The following is a 13960-nucleotide window of genomic DNA, read 5'->3' as shown; positions in this document are numbered from 1 at the left end:
TCAGTCAGGCACTCGGGGATATTTACATGGCGGGAGATAAAGTTGAAAGCCTTTTCCGGCGTGCCAAATGGGATTCTCCCAGTGGCCTTCTGCGTAGCAAGATAACAGGTACCGAGTGCTCCTGGCAGCGTCGGGCCTTCTACCGCCGGCTCCCCTTCCCTGCACGCCAGCCCCAGGCCCAGCCCAGGTTGAATCAGGCGCTCAGGCTCTAGGAATTCCCAGGCACCGCGGAAATTTCAGCGGGGTTCCCAGCCTAGAAATATGCTCAGGAAGCGTCCTCATTTGCCCTGCGTCGCTCGAGGACGCCGGCGCCCAGGAAAAGCCAGTGGGGTGATAATTAATGGAATACAATATTTATGGTCCGATGTATTGACTCTGAGGCAAGCGCGCCGTGTAGAGTCCGTGGGGGTCTGACAAACAGGGGTGAGTGAACAAACATAATGACCGGAGTACTTATGCCTATCCGGTTTACTCACTTAAACCCGAGGTATGTAACATCACGATAAATATTAATATCCACCTCGACAGACCCACAGCACCGCTGTCCTCCTAAGCTCTCCCTTCCTGAGCGCTGCCCTTTACAAAAAGGCCAGAGAGGAGGTTTTTAACATAAAATGCTGCAAATATGAAAAATAGGTCACCAATAAAATTGGTCTCAGCATGGAGCGTAATTGCAACAAAGTGCCGCCGAGTAAAATCGAGGAGTGAGCTGGCTGAGGCGGCACAGTCGCGAACCATCTGGTGTGTATTAAGAGTGGTGCTGTAAATATTGCTGAGAGCTAATGCATTATCGGCTTCTATAAGTGCACAGGGCCTGTAAGCTTTCCATATGTTAGAATATGTAGATCGGGTGAGAGCAGGGAAAGGTGTCTTATCAATCACAGGCTTCTAAAGCATTGTTTTGCCCACGCTTTGTGGATGTTTGGCCCCCCAAAAGTGTAGGATATTCATTCTCATTCACTCCCCCCCACCACCTTTTTCCTCTTCTCTCAATTCCTCTTTCTCTTTTTCTCTTGCTCTTTCTCCCAGCTCCTTCCTTCCATCCCCTCCTCCTCTCTCCCTTCTCTCCAAGGGGATAGGGCAGGCATTGCTGACGTCACTTCACATCAGTAAAAGAGAGTAACTGTTTCAGAGAGGAAGAAAAAATCATCTGTTTTTCATCAGTACTAAAGTTTTGCCTCTTTAATAGAAATAGGCTGCCCAGCCTAAGTACTCCTTGTGTTTTGAAGCTTATAACTACTACTATCCCTTTGGGGGGGTGGCCCAAGAGGTGGGGAGGTGTTCTTGATCTTGTGAGCTGATTCATTTTATAAGTGGTTCTAATGCCAGAATCAGCTCAAATAGATGAAACTAATTAAAATAAGGTGCAAAGATAATGTCTTCTAGAGAATATTTCACATCTACACCTCCTAGGCAACTCTTGTCAAGGAGTGTGGAGGGCTCCTGGTTCCATGACACTTCTGCTTTGAGTCCTGGAACTTCTTCCTTTCTCTGAAGCATCCCTCCATAATTCCACCCCCCGCATACCTAACCGCCACACACAGCACAGCTAATAAATTTCCTGCTGTCACATTACTTTTCTGGGGAAAACAGAGTCCTCCTTTTCCTGATGATACCCCACATCTAAGAGTTTACTGTAATTACCCCCATCTCCTCTGAACCCCCCTCCACATATTCCTCAGCTATGAGTTTTTAGTCAAATCCAGTGCCAGGAAGTTTATTTACGTTGTCCCACAGAGATCATTTTCTCTCTCTCAAAATTGGCCTGTTCTCTTATTCTTCCTACTTTCCTTCTCCTTCCTTTTCTCCCCACCTCTCCCTCCTGTGCACATATAGTACAAACCTCCAGCACTTCTAATGTGGATAAACCTGCTGGTCGTGACAACCCAAGTTCAATCAGCAAATAAATAAAACTCTTACTTTTCTTTTTTGGCTGCCGGCTGCATTTCCCCTCTGGTCGTTGCCTCCTTTAATTATAGGAGCTATATTTCTTCCCTGGGAGACATTCGAGGGGATTTTTAGTTGGAAACTCGTTTCTGCTGAGTTATTTTGGAGCCAGGACCAGTGAGTGAGTGGCCCGTACCCAGAGGCTTTAAGTGAAGTGCAGATTGAGACATATCGAGTTCCCTTTAAAAGGATCATTTCATGTGGGAGGTTGGACACAAAGTTTGCACTCGTGACTGGCATTCCAGTGAGAGACATGCATATTTTAAAACAACAAAGCAAGCTGGAAAGAAAGCTTAGGGGAGGGGGGAAAACTTGGAAAGAAGTTACTAAGTGACAAACATCTGTCAACATGGGATAATTTGTACACGCCAGTGTAAAACTATCTGACTAGTTTGATGGAGTTCAAGGAACAGAATCTGGGAGAGCAAAGTGGGTACATATTTATTCCTGTGAGATATGGCTAAAAGACACTTTCCCCCCAAATAGGTGTAAGGTTATTAAAACTGCATGTTTGAGCGTAATTTTTAAATGCTTCTTACAATAATAGAAGTTTCTAAAATTGCATTTTTCTGATAGTTAATACAAAATTAGATCTATGTAATTTTAAGATGTATTTCATTTAAAAAACAATGGAGAGCAATAAAATAATAAGCAAGATCCTTATTACAGAAAACAAAATGAATTTTATCTCATAACAAAACATGACCAAGAGAAAGAAGAGGGGGAGCTCAAACAACCCCTGATTGCTAGGTTCTAGAAAGCTTTAACTGAAAGTACCAGCTTTACATGTGTATGTGAATCAAATATGTAAACATCCACCTCTCTTCGTGTCAACAAGGAAAAATGGCAAAATATTCTCAGAGAATTTTTCTCTCCCATTTAAGCTTGAAGTTTCAACAAGTATATTATACTTTGACAGAGAAAAGCAAAAAAGTTCCCTCTTTAAGAGGAAAGTTTTTAAAAGCAGAGTGTAAGATCAGGCAAGATCCTGGTATGTCTTTTTTTAGGCACTGAATCTCCAAAAACCACATGGAAGTTCAGGCTCCAGTTTCCACCGAGAAATCTTTTTCTCCTCCAGATCTGAAGACAAAAGGAGAGGAGGCCTGGTGGTGAGCGGGATATCTCTGTTAGTTGTCAGCGCAGGTCCATGGGTTAGGAATGCTAATGAGCCTCTTGGCCAGCTGAAGACTTGGTTCTCTCTCTCGCACACCCTGACGCTCACACACACTCGGTCTCCTGCATGCCGACTGACAAGCACACAGACAGAGCCTCGTGCACGACCCTGTCTCTCTCCTCTTTCCTCTGAGCCCAGAGATCGATCGTTGACCCCACTGTTGGGCCAACGCTTTATTTATCTGTCTGCGCAATGATATTATCAGCCTTAAACGTTATATACAGCAAATGTCTTCCTAAATCAACACAATAGGATAGCTTGCAGAGACCAGCCTGGTGTTTCTTAAAGAAATCCCTCGCTATCTCTTTCTCTTTTTCCTCTCCCCTGCAGGCACCCCTTCTTCCTTCCTTCTTTTCAGCTGTATTTTATATGCTGGACTTGGGGATTTGATCCTTTGCTTTCAGCTTGGTTAGAGGAGGCCTTCGCAGACCAGGAGATGGATAGACACCATTATCCAGCCATCACTGAGATCCCCATCAGGGGTTCCCTTGTCAGCCGGATCCAACTGCCTAAAGCCACTCTATTCACATGATCCGAATTTCTCAAAATTGGGGTAGAAGAGAAGGCGAGGGGTGGGGAATGGAGTGTGTAACCTTCCACTGTGTTGTTTTCTTTCCTCTCAATTACATTCATAAACCTATTTTCTGCATTGCATGTTATTTCTTTGTGCTTCAAAATTGAAACCACGTGCAACTTTCTCCCCTCCGCATACACAATAAATGCGCTGCCCCCTCCCCCCAGCCCATCACGCAACTGTGTACATCTTGGTTACTCACTCCGCGCTCCGGCCCCCGGAGAAGAAATTGGCCCCATGGGACTTGGTGAGGCTTTGTGAAAGCATCTCTCAAATCCGTATCTCGGGACCCCATTCTCGGAGAAAGGCTCCTGGATTCGCCTCCCGGGCCTCCCCACCACCCCCTCCTAGTACAGGTGGTTGAGGCTTACACAGGGAGAGATAGTAGAGAGGACATCCAGTGAGAAAGGCAGCTCCGCAGTGTCTAGCCAGGACCACTCACCACCCACCCCACACCCTGGCTCGCCTGCCAGCCGGGGTCAGCTGTGACCACGGGCGTGCCTCTGCCAGTCCCTGGTCCCCACACCCTGGGCGTAGCAGATCCTGCGCAGGGAGAGGCTACTCCCTGGGGAGCATTCCAACCCCAGGTCCTCCCAGGCAAAGAAGTCCCACTATAAATAAATAAATAAACTGCAAAGTGGGGGAGGGGGAGCTGGAAAATGGATTCGCTGACAAGGAGAGATAATAAATGAGAGGCGCTTTCAGATAGATATCTCAGACGTGAAATTGCGCCCAGCTGGTTGTGTAAGCAAACAAATAGTTTCATGTTAGGAACTCTCAACTTGTGGCTTGATGAATAGGACACGACAGAGGTAAATGGGTCTTTAACTCATTTAGGAATACAACTCTTTGGCTTCCCAAGTAAAAGGCCCAGTGACGCCAGGGACCCTGAGCAGGCCCTTTAACAAGAGTTTTATTAGTTCCCACTTGTGTCCCCCTCCGCTACTCCTCACACTCCTCATGGTCTGCTATTTGCAGAGACATTCAGGTGATTTGTTCTGAGGAATTGCGGAGCTCACAGGAAGAGTTACAAGGAGTGCCTAGGAGTGAAAGAAGAGGAGAAAGATTTTTAAAAATAAAATCTCCCCACCCCCTACATGCTTCAAGCAGACAAGCTCAGGTGGGCTCAGATAGAGGGGACTCCAGATCCCCATCACCCCTGAATGCAAAGCTGGGTGGTTGGACCTCTTGGGAGCCAACCAAGACCCTGTGTGGCTGCCAGAGGCCAAGAGCCTGGACCAACTGGAAGGGTGGAGTCCCCAAAGCTCATGGTTCTCCTGGTGGGCAGGAGGGACCCGCATTCCCACCATAGGCTTCCATTCAGCCTGGTCCCAGGTTGGGATGTGCGTGTGGAGACAAATGTCATACTTTTCCTCCCTAGCACCAGGCCTTGTCCCCTGGCTGCGGATAAGGTGCAGACTCCTTCCCTATCGATTCCCAGAGAAGAGCACGTCCTGAGATGGCCTGACGTTTTCCACAAAGCTTGTGGCTAAGGTAGTTTAAACAGATTTCAAAGCTCCTAAAGTTCTCAGTTGTCCAGCAAACCTTTAGATTAGAATAGCGAACGTGTGACTCTCCTAAGTCACTGGTGATTTCGAGAGGGAAGTCACCTTGTGGGCTGCCCTCCAACTGTTGAGAAAAATTTCCTCTTGCCCTGGGGAACGAGTCGGCTCTACCCTGCCCAGTTAGCCCAGTCCTACTCCCCTGACTCTTTAGGGCCGCCACCGCCCCTGCAGGCGAGGTGTGGCTGAGAGCCCAGAGCGACTGCCCGGCCTACACCTGCTGGGAGCCCTGGTTCCACGGCTCCCCCTGGCGTCCCGCATGAAGGTGGGCTCACTGCTCCGGAACCTTCTGGAGGCCACCCAGGCAGAGGAGGCTCTCAACTACTCCACCTCGCCTCCTGCCCAGGTCCTGGGCCATAGCGGCAACCGGGGACTGAGGAGACACAGGACGCTGAACCAGGGACAGCCTGGCCCCTCCTAGGGCCTGTCCCTCCGCACTGAGAGGAAACCTCGGACCGCTCCGAGCGCCCTCAGCCCGCAGGACCCGCCACTGTCAGCCCAGCCCGGGTGGGGTGGGGGAGCCTTCACATCGCCGGAACTGAGAGCAGAGGGTACTTTCCAATTATCAGAAGGCTCAATTCGTTGCACAGATAGCCGCGTCTCAGCTCCCAAACTTCCCTTAGCGCGTGCAGATTCCTGTCTGCCCTCTCTGTGAAGGAAAGCCAAGGGCTCCTGCAACCTGTTCGGCCGGCGGGGACGGCCACATGACCCCTGATTTCAGGGAGGCTCTGTCTCTCTCTGGATGAGATACACAGAGACCTCCGTTCCTGGGAAGACGACTGACTCTCTGTGGGTAAAGCAGACAGGCGCCACCCCAGTCACAGAAGAGACAGAGGAGAAACCCACTGCGGGGAGATGGGGTGGGCAGGAAGGTCCTGCGGAGCACTGGAGAACCCCCGCCTCTCCCTTCCCTTCAGCCCTGGGGCCTCCTGCTCCTAGAGGAGTCCGGGAGGGAGGCTGGGCGGCCATAGGAGGGCCTGCACTTCTTTCTAGGCTGTGAAGATTAGCCCCAGGCTTGAGCCCAGCCTTAGAAAGGTCGCTGGGATTCCCCAGGTCATGGGCAACGTTCCAGCCCTGCGGAGCAAAAGCCAAGTTAACCACTGTCACCTCTGGGCACTGGAGCAAGCGCGAGTACATCTCGGGCTACTGCAGTTGGCGGGCCAGTCTACACTGGGCGCCTTGCGCTTGGGCCTCCATATTGAGATTAATTGAAAAATATGTTTCCGACCTACGAAAATGTTTATCTGTTTTCATCAGAGGGATCACACTGTAATGAATATATTTACATCTCATTTCAGGAAAGGCAGGAAAGATCGCTGAGCTCTCCGAGGCAGCTCGTCTCCCCTCCCCCTCAGAGTCCTGGTTGCAGCCCACCCCACCCCAATCCGGAACCCCCAGCCAGTGGCGCTCGCTGATACTTCTTGGGAAGCGGTCGGGGATTAACTGTGGGCTCTCCTCGACCCCTCCAACCTGCAGGGAAGTCAACACAGGCCCAAAGACGTTGTTCCAGGGCGTGGTGCAGAGGATGCAGCCCGGGGAGGGATAAAACGGGCCCTAGTGGCTCCATATCCTACCTGCCTGGCCGCCCTAGCTCAGGCCGGTCCCCAGGCGGGCCAGGCTGCGGATCGTGGGCCTGCAGTGGCTTCTCCACAGAGAGTGCGGCACTGCCCATGCTGCGCTGCACCCAGAATATTAAAAACCGCAAGCGGGTTGGAGTGTAGGAGCTTGTTAATGCATTTGGTGGCGGGGGGTACCGGGGGGACGTGGAGACTTCCAGATAGCACACTGAAAGCAAAACATTGCCAGTGACTTCTGAAAGTGAAGCTCTTCCCTCATCCGGGCCTGTCTGGGGCTGAGGGAAGGGGGAGGGGTGAGAGGTGTTATTTTAAAAGATCTGGCTTTATTAATACGTTAAGAAAGAGCTCCCTTGGCAGTATGTGTTCTCGGAGCGCCTGCTCTGATCCTATAAAACATTCATGCTTCGAAAGCTGTTACAGAGAGCTGCCCCCCCAAGCACACCCACCGATAGGCCTCAGCGGGAGGCTTCTGCCCTCAGAGGGTCACTAGGGCCCAAATACCTCTTCTGTGAAGAACCCGCTCCAGCCCTCTGACTCCTAGGTTCCGGGTCCACGCCTCTAAGTGCCACGAGCGGGGCGGGGCAGGGGTTCCCTTCACCCATCCGAGTTCCAGGACCCTTCTGGGAATCCATGTCACAGGGTTGGAGTGAAGGGCAAACCACAGCCACCTCTTCAGCGGACCATAACGGGGAGCCAAGCCAGGACTCGCAGGGCTGAGGCCCCAACTCTCTCCCAGAGCTGGAAAGAGGCGGGATCTACTAGCGTCGGGCTCAGTGGCGTCTGAATGGCCCACTCCCGCCACCCGCAAGTCCCGCTCTCCATGCCCCTCTGTAGCTTCTCCAGCTCAGCAAGTTCCCACCTGCAGTAAAGCCCCGGTTGCCGCCGCCAGAAACTGAAGCAGGCTGCGCCCCCGGTGCTTGGTGCCTGGAGACTCAACCGGCGCGCGACCCTGCCTGCCCCACTCCCTGGCCCAGCTGAGCACGGGACTGCCCGCAGCCCACAAGGTCTCAACCACTGAAGTCAGCGACCAAGGCGCCCTGCCTCTCCGCGGACCCCAGCCCATGTAGAGCCTGGCCCTCTGCATTTACAAAACCAAGGCAGCAGCTTGGTTTTAGGAAATGAATCTAATCAACTTTGTAGTAGACTTTAAAAGTCTCCCCTTTCACACACCAAAACCTTCAATTCTAATAATAGTTGAGGTGGAAATTAACAAGTTCTCTTGCACGGATAACATCCATCAAGTAACCAGACACATGGGTTTTGCTAAATTCTTTTATTTTTGTTTAAATTTTCACTTCAATTTTAATTCTTGAAGAACAGCCTCGACAACATATATCGCACTCATTATAAGAAGCAAAGGGTTATATCAAAAATTATTAGTATAGAATCACGGGAAATCTGGTTTGGAACCAGAAAAAAATACAAAACAGATATAGATACATAGACACAGGACAATTTTTCATAATTATTTGGAAAATGTTATTTTCCCCTAATTCTTGTTTCCTTTTTCTTTATGCGCATACGATGTTTAAATTTTACAAAAAATGAAAATAAAGACTAATATTTTACAAAATGAATAACAATGTTCAGTGTGTGTGTGTTTCTACGTAGATTTCAGTCCACTTCCATATGTGTTGTTTCTGTACAGAATATATCCACATCCGTCCACAATAAATCCTGGAAGGTCCATTAGTTTCCTTCTGTTTTATTAAAATTCTCATGGTCCTCTCTTCCAAATTTTTTTCTTTTTTTCACCAGACAGACACAAGGTTCTTTTTTTTTTTCTTTTTCTTTTTTCTTTTTTTTTTTCCTCGCCAACGTGCTCACAGATCTGATCCTAAGAGAGTCTCTTTTTCCCATGCTTTGTAGCTCGGGTTGTATTTCTGCTGGGTGGGCTGCTCTTGTCTCGGCCCTCCTCCCTCCCGCCCGGCCAGCCTGGCCCGCTGCACCTCCCGGTGTCCCCGCGGCTTTGGAGTCCTTGGCCCAGGTGGGTCCACTGAGTCTCTAGGGGGACGGGGGGCAGGTGGGAAGCGCCCAAGGCCTAGGAGCACTGGATGGACATGTAAGGCCAGTTGAAGCTGCTCCCAGACAGTAACATATCGCGGATGAGAGTTTCGATGGGGGTTTTACCTACCAAACGGACGAAGAAGAGCTGCTCGATGACAGAGGAGGACACGGTGCGCAGCGAGGGCAGTCGCAGCAGCAGTTTGCCGAAGCGGCTGGGCTGGTTGGGGTACTGGCTCCTCACGTACTCCTCCAGTGCGCACTGCGACTTCTCCTGCAGGCTCTCGATGTGGGCCGCATCCGACAGGCCACAGGCGTCTGCCCCGAGCAGCCACAGGAGGGAGAGACAGGGAAAGGTAGCACACGGTTAGGCTGACAAATAGCAAAGGCACAAATAAGTCATTATTTTTCTTTAAGGAGAAAACGGAAAATAAAAAAGAAGTAAAAGAGAAAAGAAAAATTCACCCTCCCATACCTCTCCATCCCCTTCTTCATTCCCTTCTCCCCAGCCCCCAATACAATCCAAATAAAAATAAATCAACCCCCCACCAAGCCTATGGGAGCTGGAGAGACAGGCACACACATGCAGAGGCAGGAACCTCTCTAGTCCCTTTGTTTTTCCTCTTTCACCTTTGGATTAAATAATGTACAATGCTGGAACCATGTTTGCTGTGTTTAACAACCTGTCCTCGGCCTGCAAGGGAGCATCTTTCTGGCTGTGCTCATTAACTTTCACCCCTTTTGCCTGTAATTTGGGGGAGTTCAGTACCCCTTAGGAAATATACAGCCTGAAGGGAGTTCTTAAAGGATTCCTGGGGTCCCCTCTCAAACCCAAAAACCCCAACCAGAAACCTCAGGGAGAACCTAAATTGTGTAGTGAACAAACACATGGGAGGGGGTAAGGAATCATGGGCTGGCAGTGCCTGGAATCAGATGAAGCCCATGCTTTAGCAATATAGAATTTGAGATCCACTATCTATGCAAGAAAGGACTCTGCAGCAAATCCTTGGTGAGGATGTACACTTCTATCTATATCTTAGATCAAGTAATTGAAAATTGGCCACATCTCTGTAAGCTGTATAATAATCAGGAAGAATATGACTCAGTTACTCCAGGCTGCAGAAAGGCGACATCTTCAGCGATCAGACACAAAGCTAGGCTACAGGCAGCAGCTGCTGCTGCTTCAGAACTGGGGGGTAGGGGGGGGACATGGGTGGTGGAGAGTTGAGGGGGGACTTGGGGGAGATAAGCTTTTGGTGGCAGGACCAAGGGAGAAAAAGGCACCTCCACACAATGACAGCACCTCAAAATCTGTGTGCTTAGTTCATGTCAACCAAGGTCTTGGTCCTCTAAAAGTATTTCAGGGCAGCAGATTATACTATATCAACTAACTCGAGGCAAGCATAGGGAGGGGAAGATGGAATAAGAGAAATGGAGTAAAGGCATCCTCTCCTAGTTCAAATACCCACTTGTTTCTTATATTAATAATAAATATTTTAAAATCCGGGAAGATCACAGAGGAGTCCTTAGCCAGTCAGGAGGTTGACGAGAGATCAAAGGCAGAGTTTCCTAATATATAGATCTGGGAAGAAATTCATGCATGGCAATGCTCCCAAAATGACATTGTATAATTGTGAATGGGCAAGTGTGACCCTAAGAAGACACAACAAATGATTCAAAGCGAAACCTGTGTCTGCTGAGTTTCTGAGCTTTATGTTCTTATATTTCAAGAACTGGGACTTACAAAGCATTCTAACACCTTCATCTACAAGGCTATGGCCTCGAGCAAAAATACAAATAAAACTAGTGATAATTCAAGAACTTCTGAAGCAAGTCTCCTTTGACCTCAGATACAGACTAGGTTCCTTTCAGATGTCTAATTACTCCAGCTAGCCAGTTGGGTATATCCACACTGGTCTGATTTGGGAAGCCAAATGAGACTTTATGGCTATCAGGGCCAGGGCAGCAAGAGCTCTGTGGGGCTTTGCTGCTTAGGGAAGGGACCCTGAGTTTGGCCCTGCTTGCTAACCTGGCCCTGATGAATGACCCTCACTCAGACCCAGACCCATATTTACATAGAGCTTGCTTTACATGCATTATCTGCCCGTATGCTATGGATCATTCTCAGCCCTAGACAATGCAATGTGAAAAGGACCCCTTGGTACCCCAGCAGATTTCTTTTTTTTTTTTTTTTTTTAAGATCCATATGGCATTCCCTCAGCTCAGTAAAATATCTATCTGACATTTATGATTAGGGCCCTTGGAGTACAAGGTCACTTCCCGACTCCCAAACAGGCCGCTCCAAGAAAGACAAGCCCAGGAAAGGCTTGCCTGGGTCCTATGCTGGTTGCTTCCATTTCTTCCCTCCTTTGGAGGCGAATGCCTGTAGCTGGGCCTGCCTACCAGGTACCAGCCAGCTAGCTCTGTGGCTTCCCTCCGGCAGGAACCCTGGTTCTGGTATGGCTTCCCAGTCTGGAAACTCATTCAACCCTTTGCAACAGGATTCCCCCAATTGTGGACAGAAGGTATGAGCTCCCAGATCAACTAGGGGGTTGTGGTGACAAAGCTAAGTGACCAGGGGGTGTAATGTAGTATATATTTACGCTCCACGAGTTATACCCCAAATAAGAAAATGAGGCATAATGTACAAAATCCATGTCACACTTTTTATACGGTAGTGTCAATGTGGGAACTCTCAATATTTCTTCTACAGTGTATGGAAAAGAAATTATGTAAATAAATAACCATTACTGCTCAGGCCCTCCTGGCTTAGCCTTTGTAGTACAGAGAATGTATTTCATGTTGTGCATTCAGAAGAGTTTAGTGTTCAGGAAATATAGATGTAATCAGCTGCCATAACTAGAAATCAAAGTTATTATTGTGCTGAAAATGGATTTATTGTATTTATGTTAACTAGATGGTTCCTTTCAGAGAAAGTCTCATTTATTTGAAGGAATATTTAGGTGTATGAATTAATGAATTTTTAAAAAAGTAAGTTCAGGTCACGACCTAGTCCTTGGATGCAGTCCAGAATATTAAGGATTAAACATACCATCCGGAGGCCAAATGTGAAAACCACCACAGGGGACCCCCGTGCCAGCTTCAAATACTTAGCCAAAGCAAACCACATTGGACAATATGTCTAAAACTGTCTTTTCCATCATTCAAAGTTTGCTTAAAAGTTGGATGACTTTGAGAAGGCTTCCCATGAATTCCCTTCTGGCTAGCAATCAAAACAAGTTTAGTCAAAAGTGGAAATGTGTTGCATATGGGGGGGGGGCAGTGAATTACTACTGACAGCTCTATTTCCATTTTCAGATATTCTACCTGCAAATGAAAATAATGTTATTGTTCATTTCTAGGCACTCCTTGCACCTTGAAGACTTGATTCAAGAAACTTCTTTGGAAAACTTTTTAAATGAACACTTTTCACAGGAATGTTTTAGTATAGAAAGTTAAAAGAAAAGCATGAATAATTCCACAATGCTTGCCCGAAGCCTGCACAGTCTTCACCTCTCTCTGGGAAAGGGCATGAGATTAGCAAAGTCAAGGGGGTTCAAAGAACCTTAGGGGGTGTAAGGGAAAGAGAGGAGAGACCTTTCCTGAGAAGATGTCTGTCCACTTCCAAGTCGCATTTCTGCTTCAAGACACCTCGCTGGATGAGATTTTCAAACCCCAGCTTCCCTGACACTGGCTTGCTTCCTGATGAATTTGGCTAAAGAGCCCAGTAGTAGACAGCCAGCCAGGCCCCAGGCCTGCCAGAGCTGAGGCAGCCTGGTTGCTGCTTCCCAGGCTCTTTGTCACTTTTGAAAAACACGTTTCCATCAGGAAGACTTATTAAGATAAAATGCATTCAAACACAGAGGAGGCTATTCCATAAATCTTCCATTTGTTTTAAGGTTTGCACTTTATCCTCTTGCAAAGAATAACTCCCTCTCTCACTTGCAGACCTGCATTTGCACTGAAAGTAAAAGGGGGGCAGTCCAAGTCCATGGCTCTGGCCACCCTGCATACAAATGAGATGCTCTTGTCTAAATAAATTATCTGCTGTTCAGATCGATATTAATACTACATTTGCTACATTACAATATTGTGCAAATTTAAGAGCCATTTTAATACAATGTAAATACGATTCTTCACGTATGAAAGCCAAGAAATATTGATAGATTATACCATTGCTTACTGTTCAACAAGGCCTTAGGAAAGGGATTTTGGTATCTCTGTTCAAGAATGGCTTTAATTTGGCCATTGGAAAGCCTGGCTCTAGGATAGATTTATTGGGATGGTTTATTTGTTCTCCGAATGGAGGAATTAAATACAATACTGCCATTAATGGTGGTAAAACTGCAGCTAACCCTACTCACAGTGGTCAGGGCCCAAGACCCAGTGTAAGCAGCACTACTTCCCACCAGCGTCCTCTCTGGCTTTGTTTCTATTTCTCCCCATTACCTGCTGTCCTGAGTGTTTATATGTTTCCCTCTTGCATGTTACAATAATAAAAAGCCAGCAATGTTCTCAGAGGCTCAGACCAGAGCCCTTCAAAGGAAACGTTAATGCACTTTCCTGGAAGTTAATTTGAACCATCTATCATAAGAGAAATTGTTAACATACATGTTACCACTGCCTACACATAATTTAATATTTTTAAAGGCACTCTGTTAAATTTCCAACGTTCATGTGTTTTGCATAGCTTTGGAATTCATCTCCAGGCGGGGAATCCTCCCTTTCTTGCGGGTTCTACAGTACTGCTTTTGTTTTTTATCTTTCTTGTTTAGATCGAATCCGTTTTTTACGACCCTCAATAACCTCAGCAACTGCAAACATGAATGGTTTCCGATAAGGGAAAATCAGGCAGCGATAAAGCGGGATTATTTATGATTTATTTGTGCGTATTCTTCTCTTTTCACCTCTCTCTGTGTCTCTCTGTGTCGGGAAACTCATCCAAGGAGCGTGCCACAAAGGGTAAGAAGCCACATTCCCACGTTCTCTTCCTTCCCTCGCCTCCCCCAGAAACGCTGAGCTCTGGCTCACACATAACACGCACCACATACACACACACACACACACACATACACGCAGCCAGACGGATCCACAGCACCGCCCCCCCGCCAGCCCCCCCGCC

General features: G+C 47.9%; 1 protein-coding gene across 1 annotated transcript in view; it reads right to left on the bottom strand.

Moving 5' to 3' along the window:
• Positions 1 to 8090: 8090 nt before the first annotated feature.
• The window catches only part of NR2F1 (nuclear receptor subfamily 2, group F, member 1), a 13413-nt gene continuing 7543 nt past the window's right edge, over positions 8091 to 13960 (bottom strand). The window contains exon 4 of the mRNA XM_011944317.1: positions 8091 to 9174. Within this exon, the coding sequence (XP_011799707.1) occupies positions 8876 to 9174 (299 nt within the window). The 3' untranslated portion in view covers positions 8091 to 8875. The remainder of the gene's footprint in view (positions 9175 to 13960) is intronic.

Source organism: Colobus angolensis, unplaced genomic scaffold (assembly GCF_000951035.1).
Source record: "Colobus angolensis palliatus isolate OR3802 unplaced genomic scaffold, Cang.pa_1.0 Scaffold23, whole genome shotgun sequence".
Lineage (NCBI taxonomy): Eukaryota > Metazoa > Chordata > Mammalia > Primates > Cercopithecidae > Colobus > Colobus angolensis.
The sequence above is the reverse complement of the archived record's forward strand: the minus strand, read 5'-3'. Positions and strand labels throughout refer to the sequence as shown.